Source organism: Cucurbita moschata, unplaced genomic scaffold (genome assembly GCF_002738365.1).
Source record: "Cucurbita moschata cultivar Rifu unplaced genomic scaffold, Cmos_1.0 Cmo_Scf00002, whole genome shotgun sequence".
NCBI classification, from domain to species: Eukaryota; Viridiplantae; Streptophyta; class Magnoliopsida; order Cucurbitales; family Cucurbitaceae; genus Cucurbita; species Cucurbita moschata.
The window spans coordinates 7,584,179-7,603,254 of NW_019268518.1; the positions used below are offsets into that span (position 1 = coordinate 7,584,179).

The window sequence follows — 19,076 nt, forward strand, 5'->3', positions numbered from 1 at the left end:
AAAGAGTATGAGTTGAGTAATTAATTTTATTTGATTGGGTAAATTTGTTATTTAAATTTAAAAAGTAACAACTTAGTCTTCAAAATTTAAAAAATAATTCTAAATGATGATTGAGTAAGGTTGAGTAACAAAAAGAATAAAATAACCTCCCCATAATTAAGGTGTAAATTTTTAATTATGTGGCATTATTTATTAATTTTATAATATTTAGTAAAAAGGATATTCTCTTAGAAAGCTTAAACAAGAAGATTTAAGTGTGAAATAGGAAAGGGAAGGAGGGATTGGCTCTGTTTTAGACATCCAAATCCGTAGTATTCTTGGCCTCAACATTTCACCAACCGAAGGAACAAAAATAAATTCATTATAATTTTTAAAATTAAACAATTATTGATTTACAGACACAATCCAGATATTAATTAAAAATTAAAATTAAAATTTATTTGTGAAGAGCCGCAGAGATCTTGTCCGGAAAAGGATAAGGAAAAGGAAAAAGAAAAGAAAAGAAAAAAAGAATCCTAAGAGTTATGCTAATCTCATGGGAATTGGGCAATACGTAAAATAAAATTTAATTAAAGGGTGAAAAAAAAATAAAATAAAAAACGACCATAATAACGACGGAAAACTGAGAAGCGATCAAATTATTGTTAGAATTATAAGATAGTGGAGAAAGTTGAGAGGGAACTCTCTTCGATTTTCTCTGATTTTCGAACCAAGGGAAAGGAGCAACAGTAATATCCTCGTTTTTTTTTTCTCTAATTTTCTGGATGAATTGTGCTCAGAGATCTATATTGTCACGGGATTCCAATTGAATCGATCCACCTTTGAGTTAGATCCAACTGTGTTATCACCTTCTGTCCCTCATTTCTCATCCTACAATGGATTCAATGGAGGCTATCGAGGAGTTGGCGCAGCTGTCGGACTCGATGCGGCAAGCTGCGGCTTTGCTTGCCGATGAGGACGTCGATGAAACTTCCACCTCCACTGCTTCCTCTCGCAGGCCTTCCACTTTCCTCAACGTCGTGGCCTTGGGGAATGTGGTAAGTTTTCATCCGTTCGGATTCGTTATGAATTACATTTTCTAGTTTCGGCATCTCTTTACCATTTTCCAATGCGTTGTTCATTGAATTCACGTAAATTTCACTTGAAGTGTCAGATCATATCTGAATTGAATCTTAGAAATTCCGAAACTCATTAAATTTTTAGAAACGTGCCGCTTCAGTAATTGAGATTGACGTATGATTATAATTGGAAGGAGGTGTACTACTTCCTGGTGATTGGAACACCTGCATTATTGCAAGGCCATTGGACGTTTGTATCTGTTTCCATGAGATTGGGATGATGGATTGATATATCGATCTACTTATTGTGTAACGACCATGTAGCTATTGAAAACGCGTTGATATGTTTCACGGCACCAGCATTTCTAGTTTGCCAGGCCACTTTGAGAAGCGATGAAATTACCTCTGCTTCGATAAACTTGGATTGACTACCAGGTTGCTCGGTAGTGTTATACTTTAGAGATCAGGTCACTTGCGATGTACTTGTTTCTGGACCATTCTATATGTCTCTAAGTTTTTTTGTCTGGTCGAAGGCATATAAGTATAGAGTCCGAAACATCCTGAAGAATAAAGCAAATATTCAGTCGATGAATGAGTGGTAGTGCTGAAGCAGTTCACATAAATATGGAAATAAATTTGGCATGGAGTTTCAACCATCACTTGAAACTGAATTGACCGTGGATACTGTGGTCGCTTTATCATGATTCTATGGTTATAGTGTTATAATCTCAATATTAATAAATTTTATGGTGATTTTCTGCTGTTTTAAACATTGGAAGGAGAAATCCAGTACCTTCTTAACTGAACTTCTGAATAATTAATTGGAAAGGGACGGAAAAATAAGAAGCCTACGGTTTTTATTGCTTTTTGCTACCGAAGTGTTAATGCACAATCATGAAAACTCTAGCACCTTACCATCTAAGGAATAGTATGGATCCTGATTTTTTTTTTCTTTTTTCAGGGTGCTGGTAAATCTGCTGTTTTAAATAGTTTGATTGGACATCCTGTTTTGGTAAGTTGGATTTCAAATATTCTCATAGCCTACATTTGAGTTTCTAAATATACTGCTACGCAATTGTCAACATTAGGACCGTCACTTTATGAGTTTGTATCCTTTTTTTTTTTTGGCCAGCCAACTGGTGAAAATGGTGCTACTAGAGCTCCCATAAGCATTGATTTACAGAGGGATAGCTCATTGAGCAGCAAATCAATTATCTTGCAGATTGACAATAAGTCTCAGCAAGTTTCTGCAAGTAAGTGACTTTAATGGATACTCTCCTTACTTTTATCCAGGCGTTACAACTTTGGGCTGATGCTTGATGGATGGTTAAGTATTTCTACAAAATTTAACTGTTATATTAATTCCCTTTCTTACTTTTCTATAAACATTATTTTCTAATTGAATTTGTTTTAATAAAAAATAGTGCTTCTCTTTAAGTTATTAATGTCAATTGGTGACATATCTTTCATCCTGTCTTTTGCCTCTTTCATGTTCTAGAAAATGACCATTTAACATTTTGTAAACTGATAGTAATTGGTGGTAATTCTTCAGCATTCAAATTCTTTTTTTGTTTGTATAGCATGTTCAGCTAATCCACATCTCTCTGCTTATGTTTTCTTCCTCATTTTTCCTGTATTTATGCAGGTGCTTTGCGGCACTCTCTACAGGATAGATTAAGTAAAGGTTCCTCTGGCAAGAGCCGGGATGAAATCTATTTGAAGCTTCGCACTAGTACAGGTAACTCTGAGTCCATGATTAGAGGCTGACAATTTCTCTAATTTAACAAGGTTGTATTTTCATGTGCTCTTCGTGAGAGAGTATCACATAAACAGTGTACAAGTTCCGAGCAGAAATAAGATCAGCAGTAGTTAGGAAGTACTTCCACATATGGTAGATCAGTGATGGATACTGGCGTATGCATTATAGTATAACAGTATAACAGTTATTCTTCTCACTTCCACAAAGTTTGAATGGTGGAAGAAATACATTTTTAGTCCCTATGTCTTGAGTATAGTTTCCATTTAGTCCCTATGTTTTGATGCTTTAGTTTAAATTATTTAATTGAGTTTACAACTCGTTCTCTCAGCACCTCCATTGAAATTGATTGATTTACCTGGGCTTGATCAGCGGAGCGTGAGTGAATCAATGGTAAGCACAAATTACCATTTGAGTAGTAGTCATTTATTGATCCTCTTTATTTCTTATTCCTTCCTTTGTACATTTAGCGATAGAATGAATTCTTTGATAAATTTTGTTATTAATTTCCAAGGGTGCAACCCTAAGGCTGGGGGATAGTGGTAAAACTTTAAAATCAAATACATAAACTATGGTTTTTTTTTAAAAGAAAGTTACACTGAATGTCAAATGTGGAAAATTTAATTATAAAGTTAACTCAAGTATTATCTTTCTTTTTCTGTAATTCAAGTAGGAACACGTTTCATTAATGATGTGATGATTACAAAATAATAGATGAGGTTCTATAAAGGAAAATTACAAAAAACTCTTCTGCTTGCTTATCTGAGAAAATCGAGCGTTCCACTCCTTCCAAATGCTCCAATGAAATTTTCCCAAAGAATCTTCATATCATTCTTGAAAGGATGATAAGTGAGGACATAGGAGAGAAAGGAGAGAGTTTCCCCTGGAAAAGCTGTATTACCTCCCAAAGTTTCTAACATCAAATGTTCCAAAAAGCAGCAGCTAAAGGGCATTTTTGATAATAAGGATCTGTGATTCAGCATTCTTGTAATAAAGAGGACAGCAATTTGGGGAGGGATAGAACCATGGTATCGTAGCCAATCTCGAGTATTAATGAGCTGAGTAGGTAGTCAATTCCATAATCAAGTTGAAACTAGAGTGCTTATCTGAGAAAATCGAGCGTTGCACTCCTTCCAACTTCTCCAATGAAATTTTCCCTAATAATCTTCTTATCATTCCTGAAAGGATGATACGTTAGGATTTAGGAGAGAAAGGAGAGAATTTCCCCCAAAAAAGCTGTATTACCACCCAAAGTTTGTAACATCTTGTTCCAAAAAGCAGCAGATAAAGGGCAGTTTTTTATAATATGGGTCTGTGGTTCAGCATTCTTGTATTTACACCACAAAAGAGCTGAGTAGGTAGTAAATTCCATAATCAAGTTGAAACTAGATTGCTTATCTGAGAAAATCGATGATCCCAAGGCCTCCTTTGATAATTGCCTTTTTACTCGTGACCCATTTTAGAGTATCAAAACCAGAACCATCTTTGCTGCCTCTCCAGAGGAATGTCCTGAAAAGCCTTTCAATAAGATTCTGCCACTTCTGATGGAATAAGAAAAAGTGGATATAATTTGATCATTTTCTTAAATGTTGCAATCTTAACAATATTCTCTCTCTCTCTCTCTCTCTCTTTTTTTGGTTGACTTCATTATTAAATTTTCCTAGATCCTGTGATTTTTAAAAATTGATTAGAAAACAATTTGCATTATTTATGATTAGAGTTATTAAGCATATGCCTCACTTGCTTATTGTTTTTAGGAAAAAAGGGAGAATCATTAAATGAAAAATAATTCACTAATGTTCTTGGAGGATGAGAAATTCTTAGGGAACTTGTTATAGCATAAAGGTGATTTTCCTTCCTTGAGTTTTCTGTTTAAGAGGGAGTCATTTATTGGAGGGAAAACTGCCAAAGAATGAAACAAAGTGAAAAAGAAAAAAAAAAAAAAAATCGTTTGGCTTGGACAGTGCCAAGCTAAGCTCAAAGGCTAGGAAATGCAATTATTGGACAGAGGCTCATTTAAAGCTAATGGGTAACTTGTAAACAATAGTATATATTTAAGTTAATAAATTAGGTAAGTCAGAGAGCTCTTCTTACTCCCAACTAGTGTTGAAAATGTTATTTATTAATTTTTAAGTAATGATATATCATAAAATGATAAATCGGTGAAATACCTCCTACAATATACCATGTGTGATCATTGGAAGGCAATACACATTTTGATTGGTGATATAACAATTCTGAAACAAAATGCCCCTGGGTCACTATTGGTTTTGGTTACTTTTCTGTTTGATCAAGCAATTTGAGTGATTGATAGTTATTATTTTGTAGATTAGTGAATATGCTGAGCACAATGATGCCATTTTGCTAGTCATTGTGCCTGCCTCTCAAGCAGTTGAGATTGCTTCAACTCGTGCACTCAGACTGGCAAAGGAATATGACAGTGAAGGTAAATTTCATTACCAGGGCATATTAAAACGTATATGTAGTTTTGATTGCATATACATTATAGGGCAGGGAGGGGATAATTTTATTTTCTTTAGGCCTGTAGCTGTCATAAATCGTGTAACTATTGGTTTGGAATGTAGGCATGTGAGAGTTAGCTACCTGTTTTTCTGGATGCACCTTTGTCATTCCAGACTCTATTTTTCTTTCTCCTTTTTATTTGTACGTCAACTAACATTTTTTTGTGGTTGGGTCTTAACTACCTCTGAATGAAATATCTCCAACTTTGTTGTTAATTATTTTGTTGTTAAAATGAAGAATATCATGTTGATTGCAGGGACTAGAACTATTGGGATAATTAGTAAAATAGATCAAGCTGCTTCGGATCAGAAATCGCTGGCTGCAGTTCAGGCTCTATTATTAAATCAAGGACCTTCAAGGGCTTCAGATATACCGTGGATTGCTTTAATTGGTCAATCTGTTTCAATTGCTTCTGCACAGTCTGGAGCTGTTGGCTCTGAAAATTCTTTGGAAACTGCCTGGAGGGCCGAGGGCGAAAGTCTGAAATCCATACTGACTGGAGCCCCACAGAGTAAACTGGGAAGAATTGCTTTGGTGGACGCTTTGGCTCATCAAATACGGAACCGTATTAAACTCAGACTTCCCAACCTATTATCAGGGTAATTCTTTTAGGTGCTACCTTACAAATGTATTCTTTAACCACAAGCTTTTAAATTGCTTATATATGCAATCAATCATATCGATGTAAGTAATGTCAAAATTTTCCCATTAAATTTGATCAAATTCCAGTTGCATGACTAGGTCATATTACTTTGTATTTATTATTTTATGTCAATGATTTTCTGTTTTTATATTAAAGAACGAACATCCAACTCAGAATCTTTTGAAGCTATAAGGAATTTTGGATCTTGGTAAGGTTTGCATGTCTAAAGGTGGCTTCGCTTGTAATTGACTTTTGTAAGTTTCAACTTTGTTGGGTCTTTTTCAAAATATCAATAACAATAACAATAAAAATAAAAATAATATTGAAAAAATAATTTTGTGACTAATAATATTTAGTTTAAAATTTGACGATGTAGTCTTGGGTTATTAAGTTGAAGAATGTGAGCGACAGATCAATAAATGTATGATATAATTTGTATCTGATCTTCCTCCATGGGATTTTTGTGTACTTCTCTGTTAACTGGCTTCCTAGATTTTGTTCACTTCTTAATCACTATATGCTAGGTTACAAGGAAAGTCTCAGACTGTTCAAGATGAGTTATCAAAGTTTGGTGATCAAACGTCGGAAAGTGCTGAAGGGACAAGAGCTGTAGCCTTGCAACTCTGCCGTGAATTTGAGGATAAGTTTCTTCAGCATATTGCAACTGGTGAGGTGAGTGATAATATGGTTTTATACTTGGTTCTCTTTAATTTCACTGGTGGAGACCCATATCTGGCTATTTTATTAATATACATGTTAATTTCATTCTTGTTGCAGCTCCAACTTAACACAATTGGCAATATTAACCTTTTTTTGTGTGTCCATGTGATGCGAATTTTCCTAGTCCCTAAAGGGTCATGTTAACGGACAAGAAAATAGGTGGAAAAACATCAGACTTCCCGTTCTGAATGAACTTGGAAACTAGGATGTAATTAGTTTAACTTCACGCATAAAAGCGAACTTTATTTAATTAAAACATTTTCAGACTACCGAACTTAATCAATTAAAATTAAAATTAAAATTAAAATTTCTATGTTTAGTACTTGTCTCTCTTAAGTAACGGAACGCTGAACTGTGCATTTTTTTATAAGTTTTTTATATGCAGTAAGAAGCTGGTAAGATACTCCTTACCTTCTTGAATTAAAATTAAAATTAAATTAAATGCTTAATAGAAATTGTTGAAAGTAGTTTGTATTATTTATAAAAGTATTCATGGAAAATATTTCTAATTTTAAAAATATCTCAATAATTAATCTTTTCCTTTTCTGTTTTTGCTTCATTTGGCTGTGTTTCATCCAAAAATTTTGTTAATTAAAGAAAGAGAAAAAGGAAATCCCAAGCTTAGTGTCATTTCTAGTCCAATATAGTTGTCAGTTTCTTCCTTTCATTTAGTCTGGTTGATAACCTATAAACGTATTCTTATAATATAAAGTAACGGTGGAGTCTGAATGATTATTCCGGTTCATACATCAAAGAGGTGCAACAATTCCTTTGGTTTGTGGGTTTCAGTTGCTCACGATAATTTTCAATTTTAGGGTGCTGGTTGGAAAATTGTTGCTAGTTTTGAGGGAAACTTTCCAAATAGAATCAAGCAGCTCCCAATCGACAGACATTTTGACATTAACAATGTGAAAAGGGTACGTTTTTTATGCCTCCTCTTCTCACCACTCTGTTCTTGTGACGTTGAATTTTTTGTTTTGCGTTCAGATTATCTCTATGTTTTGCAACTTTTACTTATTGTCTTTTGATTATTTTGAAACAGATTGTGTTAGAAGCTGATGGTTATCAACCATATTTGATATCCCCTGAAAAGGGTTTGCGATCTCTAATAAAAGGTGTTTTAGAGCTTGCAAAAGAACCATCACGTCTCTGTGTTGACGAGGTAAAACTTGCTGGGCTTTGTTTCTTCATTTGGTTGGTCCTTTTCCCTCTAAAGACGAAGTTCAATTCTTATGTCTAGTGCAAAATTTTAGATATTTGCATGTTTAAAGTTTGTATCACTGTCATCTTTTTTGCACTTTCATTGTTTATAGTGATTGAATTGCTCACCTGAGATTAACAGTCTTTTTCCTTGAAAACAAATGTACAAATTTGTTTTCGTTTACCTTGCCAAATATGTAAAAAGGCACCTACTCATCATTATGTACTTCATCTTTTAGTTTATTTAATCTGCTACTTATGGAGTTCTTGCTTGGCTGATAAAAAAAAGGTCCATCGTGTTCTAGTGGATATAGTTTCTGCTGCTGCAAATTCTACACCAGGTCTGGGAAGATACCCGCCTTTCAAAAGAGAGGTATCACTAACAAATTTCTCTAGTTTCTAATGTCATATTACTCCCTATTTCTCGAGAAGAGAAAATGGTACATGCATGTAGCATGATCAAGACAGTGTCAAATCGTTGTGGCCTAGAGGCTCTAAAAATTTAAAATTTTATCAACTTTCTTGAAGATTGTGGCCATTGCGAGTGCTGCATTAGATGGATTTAAGAACGAAGCGAAGAAAATGGTAGTTGCACTTGTTGACATGGAGAGAGCTTTTGTGCCTCCACAACATTTTATTCGATTGGTACAAAGGAGGTACTTTTAATATGTTATTTAGCTTGTTTATTAATTTCTTCACTTAGTAAACAGTAATGTTATTGAGATTAAAAGAGTGGATAACTAACCAACCTTCCCCTAGTTTTTCCTCAATTCACATAGTTCAAATTTAACGTTGAAAGTTCATTTTATAGCCATTTATTTTCCTTATAACATTTTTATAAGTGTACTCTGCATGAGTTAGGATGGAGAGGCAGCGTCGAGAGGAGGAGGTGAAACACAAATCATCAAAGAAAGGTCACGAGGCAGAGCAAGCAATATTAAACAGGGTATCTGTTCTTGTATGATTCAAGTGACAGAAAATTGATATAACATTTGATTTTCTATCACTTTTTCACGCCGTGCTTTCCATAAGCATCTTATTTCTTTTTCCTTTTTCTTTCTCTTTGATATTATTTTGGGTCAGGCAACTAGTCCTCAAACAAGTGGAAGCCTGAAATCGATGAAGGAAAAACCAGGCAAAGAGGACAAAGAAGTACAGGAAACTTCTAGTTTGAAGACTGCTGGTGCAGAAGGGGAAATAACAGCAGGTATGTATCTGTGTACAGCAGTTTTTCAAATTGTAAGTAGACTTCTCTGTTTGCTCTCTTGTGCAACTGATGCTCGTTAACTTGTAATTTTCTTAATCCATCACGACATCTTATCCTGTGGTGAACATTTTGTTGGCCGTTAGCCTTAAAAGCTCTTTTTGAATATATAGCTTCTTGTTGGAATAGTCTCTGTCAGATAATCGTTTACTTCTCATTTGAATAGTGTCTGTCAGATAATCTTTTGTCTGGATAAACTTTTCATCCTTTTCATTGTAAGTTTGAATTCAAAATCTAAGAATTGGATTGGATGTTGAAGGTTTACATTTTTGGATGACTAGAATATTGGAATCTGGTTCTTGTAACGGTGTCTGTGTTGGTTACTAAGACTACCCCAGTTAACTTTGGAACTTTCAAATATTTTAGGTTTTCTGTTGAAGAAAAGCGCTAAAACAAATGGATGGAGTAGAAGATGGTTTGTTCTAAATGAAAAGACGGGAAAGGTATTGTGTCATTGTGTTCGATCATTTCCATTTGCTATTATGTGAAAGTCTGATGGCTAAAGAATGTTCATGGTGGATTTCTCTTTTTCATCATTCTGTTGGACATGTGTTTATATATATTATTATTAAAAATAAATAAATGTGCGTGTAGTAGTAGTTTATGGAATATTATCATCAAGTACGAGGCAAGTCGTATCAATATAAAGTTCCAATAACAATTTCCCTCTCGTTATGCTTACTACGCAGTAGCTGAACAAGTTAGGTGATAATGTTTTATTAATCTGCACATGCTTTCATTTCCTCTTTTAATCTGTTTTTTTTTCAATCCTTTGGAGGAGTTTGGATCTTTTGAATATTAGTCTATTTTCATTTCTTCAATTAAAAGCTTTGTTTCTTGTTTTAAAAAGAATTGATTTATCTGCAAAGGAATGTCCTGATATTCTGATAAAGATGTGCTAGTACTATATTAGGTTCTTCATCTTCTACTTTTATCTCTCATTCTGTTGCTTCACGTTTGAGAAATTTTGTGGGTACTCAACCACTTCGGAATTGCGTTGAATATTCAAGATGTGCTTGATGCTTGTAGATGTATTCTATACTACGTTTTTAGATCTCTTCCTGCATTAGTATGTCTAATTTGTAATCTAAGCTGAATTACAAAAGGGAATCCGTGTACTTTCTTGTGTAACCATTACTTGATTTTCTGTCCTTTCTTCATCTAACCTGTGCTAGAAGAATAGTTCTTACAATTTGTCCTTTCTTATTCAGCTTGGTTACACAAAGAAGCAAGAGGAGAGGCATTTCCGTGGTGTGATCACTTTGGAGGTATGAAGAAGTGGTATAGAGATTGTCAAGTTCTTCTAGTTGTGATTATGTTAATTTTCAAATGACACAAACTTTACTAACACATTTTTTGGTTGCGAAACTCCAATTTTCGTTGAGCTCTCACTGTTCAATGAGCACATGTGCATATAACTATTGAAGTTCGAAATTTTAAACCTATTTTCTCCCGACCTAAAATATGTGCTAGTGATCAAGAAGAACCACGTAAATAATAAAAGGTTTAGAGGGAATGAGTTCAAGCCATGATGGTCATCTACCTAGAATTTAATATCCTATAATTTGCCTTAACAAACAAATGCATTAGGGTTAGACAGTTGTCTCGTGTGAATAGTCAAGGTATGTACAAACTAGTTCAAATACTCACTTATATTAAAAATAATAATAATAATAAAAGAATATATATATATATAATCAAAAGGGCCTATAGAGAGTTTGAGATATATATATATAATCAATAGGACCTATAGAGAGTTTGAAAGAGACTCTAGTGATTTGTGGTCCCTCTATCTTTCTCTTTGGGCGTTGGTGACACATTTGTCTTGTTATTGTTCTGTAAACCTTCTGTGGGTTTGGTTTTTTATATGCCTTTGTTTTCTTTCATTTGTATGCCTTTCTTTTCTTTCATTTGTATGCCTTTCTTTTGTTATGGTTGTGGTTGTCTTTACTAAAACTGTCTTAGAAAATCACCTTTTATAATAAAATATTCAAACTATGCTATCTTTTGCTGATAACATTATTTTTTAGGATATCATAATGTGTACATATATTTCAACTTTTATTAATGAAATGAAAGAGCATAACAAACAGGGCAGAGTCAGGAATTCATTAGCAAAGGCAAATCTAGCCAAGTTACAAAAGTTCTTCCTAGTTATAGTTATCATAGAACGAATTATATGTACAAAAAGGGAAGTCCCCTTTGACCATGCCTATAATCTTTTCCTACGTCCTTGAAAACTATAATTTCTTTCTAGCCAAAGCTGCCAAATTATGGTTGAGTTGCCATGTTGACTCTCTTATAAATAATTTTGCAGGAATGTAATGTTGAAGAGGCTTCAGATGAGGAAGAAGCTCCTTCAAAGGGTTCGAAGGATAAGAAATCTAATGGACCAGATTCTGGAAAAGGTCTTATGTTCAAGATCACGAGCAAGGTTGCATATAAAACTGTTCTTAAAGGTTTGTTATCTGTTAATTGTTCCAGTGGTTTGGCAATGGGCAGCGGATCCTTCTATCTTGTTATGCCACATTTTGTTCTATTTAGATAAATACTTTTTCACCCTAAGAGAGAAATACAAGAGGGGAAGTTGAAAGGTGAAACGTCCTATAGAACTCTCTAATGGGTATTGATCCATGCTTACTAATCGCAATTTTGTCCCAAAGAGCCTGCCTTTCCTTGGAGAATATCCATTGCAATTACGTCTATGTTAACTTGTTGTGTTACAACTGGTTCGTTTTTCTCGTTTCAGCACACAACGCTGTTCTCTTGAAGGCAGAAAGTATGGCTGACAAGGTTGAATGGATGAATAAGATAGGTAATGTTATTCAACCTTCCAGAGGACAGATGAAGGGTCCTGATAGTGGTCTTCCCATGCGGCAGAGTTTTTCAGATGGTTCTCTTGTGAGTTACCAACTTGCATTCGTTTCTTTGTAGCAAGTTTTTGGACGATCACGACTTCTTCTGTGTTCTGTGAACCCATCATGCTACCAATTTTTAGCTTCACAAAATCTTGTTTATAGTTGACATCATCCATTTTTTCTTATTATACATCATGTAACTGTTAATTTTGAAAAACAAGCGATTACTTATTAACTTGATTTCACTTGATTAAGGATATGATGGCTAGAAAACCTGTTGATCCTGAAGAAGAACTACGGTGGATGTCCCAAGAAGTACGTGGTTATGTTGAAGCTGTTTTGAACAGTTTGGCTGCCAATGTCCCAAAAGTAAGCTTCAGAAAAATCACTTACACTGTTGATCAGTACGCCCCTCTTATGCCATATAATGGGTTTTAATTTTATACCTTGCTGGTTGATTGATTGAACTGAGCAGGCAGTTGTGCTCTGCCAAGTTGAGAAAGCCAAGGAAGATATGCTAAACCAGTTGTATAGTTCGATCAGGTTGAATCCACTTCTGCTTATTGTTTGCGACATTTGTTAATCTTTTGTATGATTGTGGCAGTTCTATGATCAGACCTAACATGTTAATGATTTAGAAAATAATTTTTGTTCTTTTTCGGTAGTGCTCAAAGCACACCAAGGATTGAGGAGCTTCTTCTCGAGGATCACAATGTAAAGAATAAGAGAGAGGTCTACCAAAAACAATCATCCCTTCTCTCTAAATTGCTACGTGAACTCAGCGTACATGACAACCGAGCGGCTGCAGCAGCCAACTGGTCTGACAACGGCGCAGGTATGCAATTAGAAACTTTCATTCATGCCGTTTCCTTTGTAAAGTTTACAAAGACCTGATTCCATTCAGCTTGACTTGTAGCTTAGTTTCCATTGAGCTACCGTTTTAATAAACAAATGTTTGTCTTTGCAGAAAGCAGTCCGAGAACGAGTGTTCCATCATCAGGTGAAGATTGGAAATCTGCCTTTGATTCAGCAGCTAATGGTCCTGCCAACTATAATAGATCTTCATCCAATGGTCATAGTCGGCGTTATAGCGATTCAGATCAAAATGGGGATTCGAACTCACGTTCAAGCTCTAACAGTCGCCGTACTCCGAACCGGATGCCCCCTGCCCCACCGCCGTCTTCGGGTTCAAAATACTATTAGCTTAGTTGGACTGAGTTTATACTATTTGACATTTTCTTATCTTCATCAGTATTTTTTGCACACCAGAGTTTGGGTACCCAGTCTTCTCATATTCATACGTTTCTACTCGTCCACTATCAGGGAGAACGGTAGATTTACCTTTGCAACTTGGAAACAAGGCTGGCGTGTACATAGAAATCAAAGTTCCTTTGGCTTCCTAGAGATCGGTCCTGCCCCGACTCCAAGTATCCTTGAAATTCACCAATGTATTTCTTCTCACATTTCTCTATTCATTTCTTAAGATTTTGTTTTCCTTCATTATTGTTTGCACCCATTTTTGGACACTAATGTATTATTTGTGTGTTGTGGTGATAGTGATCCCATCTAAAAAATGCACTCTCTCCTTTGATAGCATTGTAGCAAATGTGTACTTTATTAAAAATTGAGGAGACAAGTAGATCTCGAATGTTGTTTTTTTAATGGGGTTTATTACAGCCTAATTTCCTCCAGTTTGAAGTTCCAACATTCATTTACTTAACACGCGCGCGCGACTGCAGGATACTCTGGAACTTTCGCAGGTGGTCCGTGTGTCGAGTCATAAGGATCGCATGGCAGCTGTGAGTTCCAAATCTTCCCTTCCGCCTGTATGAAGCATTTATGGCGTCTTCAATTTTCTGGAAAAATGAATTTATTTATTAAAATTCTTCCTAAGAGTCAAAAACAGTGGCCGACGCACCACGTTCGCCACCTTCAACTTCAAGAAATGCGCCTCTTTATTTTCCCAATTCCCACGTTCAGCTTCATCTCCTAATAACCCCAAACCCAATAATGAACTCCTCTCTTTTCCGCTTACCCTTTCCGCTCCTCTTCATCTTCATTTTCAACCTCGCCTCCGCCTGCCATGTCGGCGACCGAAATGCCCTTCTTGCTTTTAAATCCGCCATTACTGCCGACCCCTCTGGCCTTTTAAGCTCTTGGAAGTCCGCCGTCGACTGCTGCACTTGGGCCGGTGTCACTTGCTCGGTCCCCAACCGAGTCACCAGTCTCAGCCTCTATGGCCAACTCGACCACCCCAACGCCTTCCTCTCCGGCACCATCTCCAACTCTCTCTCCAACCTCCCTTACTTGGATTCCATCTACCTTGTCAACCTTCGAAACATTTCAGGTCCTTTTCCGCCTTCACTCTTCAAACTCCCCAAACTCCTCTTCATCTACATTGAAAACAACAAGCTTTCAGGCCAATTGCCAGCCGCTATCGGAAATATGAGCCAACTCGAGGCACTCAGTCTTGAAGGTAACAGGTTCACCGGTCCGATTCCGAGTTCAATTTCCAAATTGACTCGCTTGACTCAGCTCAAACTCGGTAGCAACCTTCTTACTGGCTCCATACCCATTGGAATCCGGCAGCTTAAAAGCCTGACGTTCCTCAGCCTCGAACGAAATCGATTCGCCGGTCCCCTTCCGGATTTTTGGGGCTCATTTCCGGAGTTGAGGATTCTCAGTCTTTCCCACAATAAACTCACCGGCAAAATTCCGCGCTCAATTTCATCTCTGGCCGCGAAGCTCAGTTACTTACAGATAGGGCACAATTTGCTAACAGGGAACATCCCTGATTTTCTCGGCACTTTTAGGGCACTGGATACCCTCGATCTCTCCTCCAATCACTTCTCTGGAGTGGTGCCAAAAAGCTTCAGGAATTTGACGAAAATATTCAACCTCGATCTGTCTCGGAATTCGCTGGTGGATCCGTTCCCGGAGTTGTTCGTGAAAGGAATCGAGTCGCTGGATTTGTCGTACAACAAGTTTCACCTGGGGAAAATTCCGAAATGGGTAACGTCGTCGCCGATAATATACTCTCTGAAATTGGCGAAATGTGGGATCAAAATGAAGATGGAGGATTGGAAGCCGACCCAAACCTACTTCTACGATTACATCGATCTATCGGAGAACGAGATTAGGGGCAGTCCGGTGGGATTGTTGAACCGGACGGATTACTTGGTGGGATTTTGGGGCTCCGGAAACAAGTTGAATTTTAAGCTGCAAGATTTGAGGATAGTAAAGAGGTTGAAGTACTTGGATTTGTCCAGAAATCAAGTGTCCGGTAAGGTCCCCGGTGCGGTGGTGGGGCTTGAGAAATTGAACGTCAGCTATAATCATCTGTGCGGCCCGATCCCGGCGACGAAGTTCCCGGCGACGTCGTTTTTAGGGAATGATTGCTTGTGTGGCCCGCCGCTGCCGCCCTGCAAATGAGAGGGCGCACTCCAGTCATGATGCTGCCTCCCTGGTGGAACTCATTTTATTCACGGAATGCGTTAAAGGCGCATTGAGATTAAGTGGGGGCCATGTATCAGAAGTCTCATCATGATGATACCCCAATTGTACCAATAATAAAAATCTCTTTTTATTAATTACTCTGTTAACTAACTGAATTTTTAATCTCTCTCAAAAATCTCCAATAGCTAACAGAAGCATTTCTGACGAACACATCATAACTAGTGGAAACTTTTTGGTAAGATTGACTTCCACTTTTTTTTTTTTTTTTTTAATGAAATTAACTACCTCTACAAGTTAGGTGCCATAGCTGTGAATGTTGCAAAAGTTCCAGTACAGCCAAAACATGAACAAAAACACAATAATTGGGAGAGTAATGATATCTGTAAACGTAATTAAATTTCAACTCAATACCTTCATCACATCATCGTCAAGGAGCTTCTTGTTATGCTTCTTTAACCTCATGTTGCCATATATGTTGCTAATCTTGCTGAAAGGTAACATTCCAAATAGCAGCACCTATCAAGCTTTCAGATAGATTCTCGACGAAATACGAAAAGAATGCGAGAGAGAGAGAGAGGTTAGAGATCGTACACAAGTTCTATTATACATCTCCATCTCGAGAATCTATAAATCTTCATCAACCAAAAATCTAAGCTATTTAAACATAATCTTGAGAGTATGGGAATGAGAGTCAAACTAAGGTCCAAAATCAAGTCTAGTGGAAGAGACTTACATATTCATTTACAAACAAAGCATCGCATAAAAAGCTTCCCATCAACTTCACTCACACTTGCATCTCTTACCTTATGATACACATGCAGACCTCCAACATCTCCAAATAGTTGGAAAAAAAAACTTCACCTCATACTCATGGCAGGCCAAGAATTTGCACCTGCACCCGTCCATGAAGCTCTCACCTCAGGCACCCGTCTCACCATCGAGAAGGCTTCATTCAATCGTGCAGCCCGATCTGCAAATTGCGATATCTTCTACAAAAAGATAGATGTGCACCAGTATAAGTTTTTATCTACATTCAATCAAGTAATGCAGAGAACGAAATGGATTTGTATGCCAAACCCAAAACCATCATCTGTTGCTGCATTCTACCCCAATTTTCCCCTCAAATCACCCATACATAATGGGAAAGTTACAAATGGCTGAAGCCTATAATATAACTAACTATTCTCACTGCATTCTGAAAGTTTCCATCTGGCAACCCAGATAATCAAGATAGTCCACATCAATTTCAACACAAAAAATCACATCTAATAGAGAGAATTTATAATGGATCACAGTTTCGTCCCACTGTCAATCAAAGGTTATAAATATTGTTCTTCCAAGAAAAAAGTTTCTAATAGAGCTGACCCACAAAAGGAAATTAGAAAAGTTGAACAATGAACACAAGTGTAAGATGTCTCAGAGTTGGCACAAACAGAGAAGGGTTTAGTGGGGTTAATATAAGTTTCTGCCTTCAGTTCTTTGAGGGGAGAGCTCTCCTGTTTTAGATAACTTAGCACCATCTCATTCACAAGAACGTACGACATACTCGAAAACAAATTATGTTGCTCAAATTTGAACTTAGTACGCTATTCAATGGATATAGATAATGTCGACTAACAGTTATATCCAGAAAGATTACTTTTTAAAAAGATAAGAGAGAGAGAGACTGCCAATTGAAAGAGCTTCACCAAATTAGGAATATGATAATCAATAACTAACCTTATCATCCACAGCAATCTTCAACTGAAGGCTGGTAGTTTTCCTCTTCATCTTGTACAACCTACGCCCCAATATCACCATTCCCATGAAAGCAACAGCCACAGAGAAAGACCAGGCAGGGCTCGCCTTTAGAAAGAAGTACCTCAACACCTGAAAAGGAACCTTCCACCACACAACCCTCCTCCTCTGGGGGTCTATCTCACCAGATTTTGCCTCCACTTTCACTTCTTCTGTTCCCACATCTATTTTCTCGCTTGATTCTCCATCTTCCCCACCCAAATCCTTGTTCAAAACATCATTTACACTGTCTATATGATCGCTCTCTTTTCCACAATCTCCAAATATCAGGGAAACTGACTCATTTCCAATCGAATTAGAATCCAAAACCTCATCCTGGCTCTCAATTTCTTCACCAGAACCTTCGAATTCCATTGGGCTGCACAAGTCCTTCGCAGAAAGCGGTTCATCTCTAGCAACAAAAGCAGAGCCACTAAATTTACCATCATCAGACTCCCGTCTCTCCAAATTCTCAACGTCCGTCGCAATTTCTTCGAAACCTGTCACGCTTTTCGTAATATCTGCAAAACCATTCGCATGAGATTGGTCGTCCAAAAGGCCATCGCCCGACTCGGACCCTAGTTCACTCGTGCTTCTCCGAGAATTCCGATTCTCCGAATTAGTATCGTTGGAGTTTAGGTTTTCCAACTCGACCAAACACGCGTCGTTTACAGTAGACTCCAGGGAAGTCTTTGCATCGTTTTGGTGATCACGAAGAGAGAAGTAATCAAACCAGATTGTGGTTCTAGAGCCTGAATCGCCTTCAATTACGTGAAAGAACCTCGAGTTCGAATCAGGAAAATTGGAGTGAACTTGGGGGAAAGTGTGGTCATACTCGTAGTCATGGAGAACCTCCCAGTCGTGGAATTCGCTTCCTGAACCGTCCTCCTCCATGGCGGTGGGTTCTGGAGAATTACACTAGGCAAAGGCAAAAGGCAAAGGCAAAGGCAAAGGCAAAGGCAAAGGCTATCTACAATGTTCTATGGCAACAAAAAAATGATTGAAAATGGAAGGGACGGAGAGAGACGGAAACGGCCACAGAGTGGTTTTTATGTGTAACCCACCAGTTGTTCCTTGTTAGTCCAACCTTATATTAGAAACAAAACGCCTAAACTCACTCACTTGATTCACTTCCTTTTTCCATCTTCTAGGTTAACTTATGATACATTCTGCTACTCAGTAAATACATTTAACTGAAAATTCACAGATTTATATAATATTATGGGTTGGGTGAAGAAAGAACACAAATAACTAAACCCTTTGCAGGTTAGGTTCTTCCAAGTCTTTATTTTACTGAAGAAAATGAACTGAGGCTTGAAGAAAGCTAGATATAATAGAGGAACGATAAACTTACATCTACTCCGTACCCAACTCCACAATCCTACTCTTCAAAATTCAACACTAACTCATCAAAATTCAAACTTACTATATCCACTAGAGATTATGTTAAGAATAAAATGAGGCTAAAAAAAACCTATGATCGTGTGAACAAGACCTCGAAACCCAAGACATGAAAAACCATATTTAGGACATCTAAAGCATTTATTCCCCAAATTTTACTAAATTGATACATACATTTAGTATAAATAATGCATGTTATAAGAATAACTCAAAACGGAACTCAGCCATCTATGTCAACAAGTTCACAAGCAAAATGGATTACAAAAATGGATTGGGTGTCAGTTGAGTACAGCCCAAATGTGAGCCACACACTAAATTCTTGCGCGCACGCACATATATACCAACCGAGGCTGTGTATTAGAACACTTGTGTATGTAGATCTCAGTATGCAAAAAAAAAAAAAAAAAAAAAAAAAAAAAAA

The 19,076-nt window shown here is 36.9% G+C and overlaps 4 protein-coding genes across 6 annotated transcripts in view; 2 read left to right on the plus strand and 2 right to left on the minus strand.

The window, feature by feature from the left end:
• Nucleotides 1-636: 636 nt before the first annotated feature.
• Nucleotides 637-13,661, plus strand: LOC111456813 (dynamin-2A-like). Its single transcript, XM_023098826.1, has 22 exons — nt 637-1,037; nt 2,020-2,070; nt 2,191-2,311; nt 2,704-2,796; nt 3,146-3,207; nt 5,143-5,260; nt 5,594-5,936; nt 6,505-6,652; nt 7,516-7,617; nt 7,743-7,862; nt 8,190-8,273; nt 8,429-8,556; nt 8,762-8,846; nt 8,984-9,107; nt 9,531-9,607; nt 10,376-10,432; nt 11,482-11,623; nt 11,914-12,065; nt 12,278-12,391; nt 12,498-12,565; nt 12,688-12,857; nt 12,990-13,661. Exons 1-22 carry the CDS (start codon nt 876-878, stop codon nt 13,223-13,225), a joined length of 2,757 nt encoding a protein of 918 aa, XP_022954594.1. The 5' UTR covers nt 637-875; the 3' UTR covers nt 13,226-13,661.
• A 222-nt stretch (nt 13,662-13,883) lies between these two features.
• LOC111456855 (MDIS1-interacting receptor like kinase 2-like) lies at nt 13,884-15,612 on the plus strand. The gene has a single exon (XM_023098899.1). The coding sequence runs from the start codon at nt 14,033-14,035 to the stop codon at nt 15,452-15,454; it is 1,422 nt and encodes a 473-aa protein (XP_022954667.1). The 5' UTR covers nt 13,884-14,032; the 3' UTR covers nt 15,455-15,612.
• Nucleotides 15,613-16,056: 444 nt separating this feature from the next.
• On the minus strand, nt 16,057-18,415 carry LOC111456864. 2 transcript variants are annotated; one of them, XM_023098918.1, is made up of 2 exons: nt 17,198-18,415; nt 16,057-16,464 (listed from the first exon to the last, which is right to left on the minus strand). In XM_023098918.1, the coding sequence occupies exons 1-2, from the start codon at nt 18,146-18,148 to the stop codon at nt 16,336-16,338; spliced, it is 1,080 nt and encodes a 359-aa protein (XP_022954686.1). In that variant the 5' UTR covers nt 18,149-18,415; the 3' UTR covers nt 16,057-16,335. The 2 variants fall into 2 exon arrangements, with proteins under 2 accessions (XP_022954686.1, XP_022954678.1); XM_023098910.1 differs by having other exon boundaries at nt 16,057-16,467; nt 17,198-18,406.
• A 350-nt stretch (nt 18,416-18,765) lies between these two features.
• Nucleotides 18,766-19,076, minus strand: part of LOC111456820 (histidine--tRNA ligase, cytoplasmic-like) — a 7,245-nt gene continuing 6,934 nt past the window's right edge. The window contains exon 8 of one of the 2 annotated variants that reach the window (XM_023098838.1): nt 18,766-18,898. The gene's annotated coding sequence lies outside the window, so the exon portion shown is untranslated. The other variant, XM_023098847.1, reaches the window with a different exon arrangement.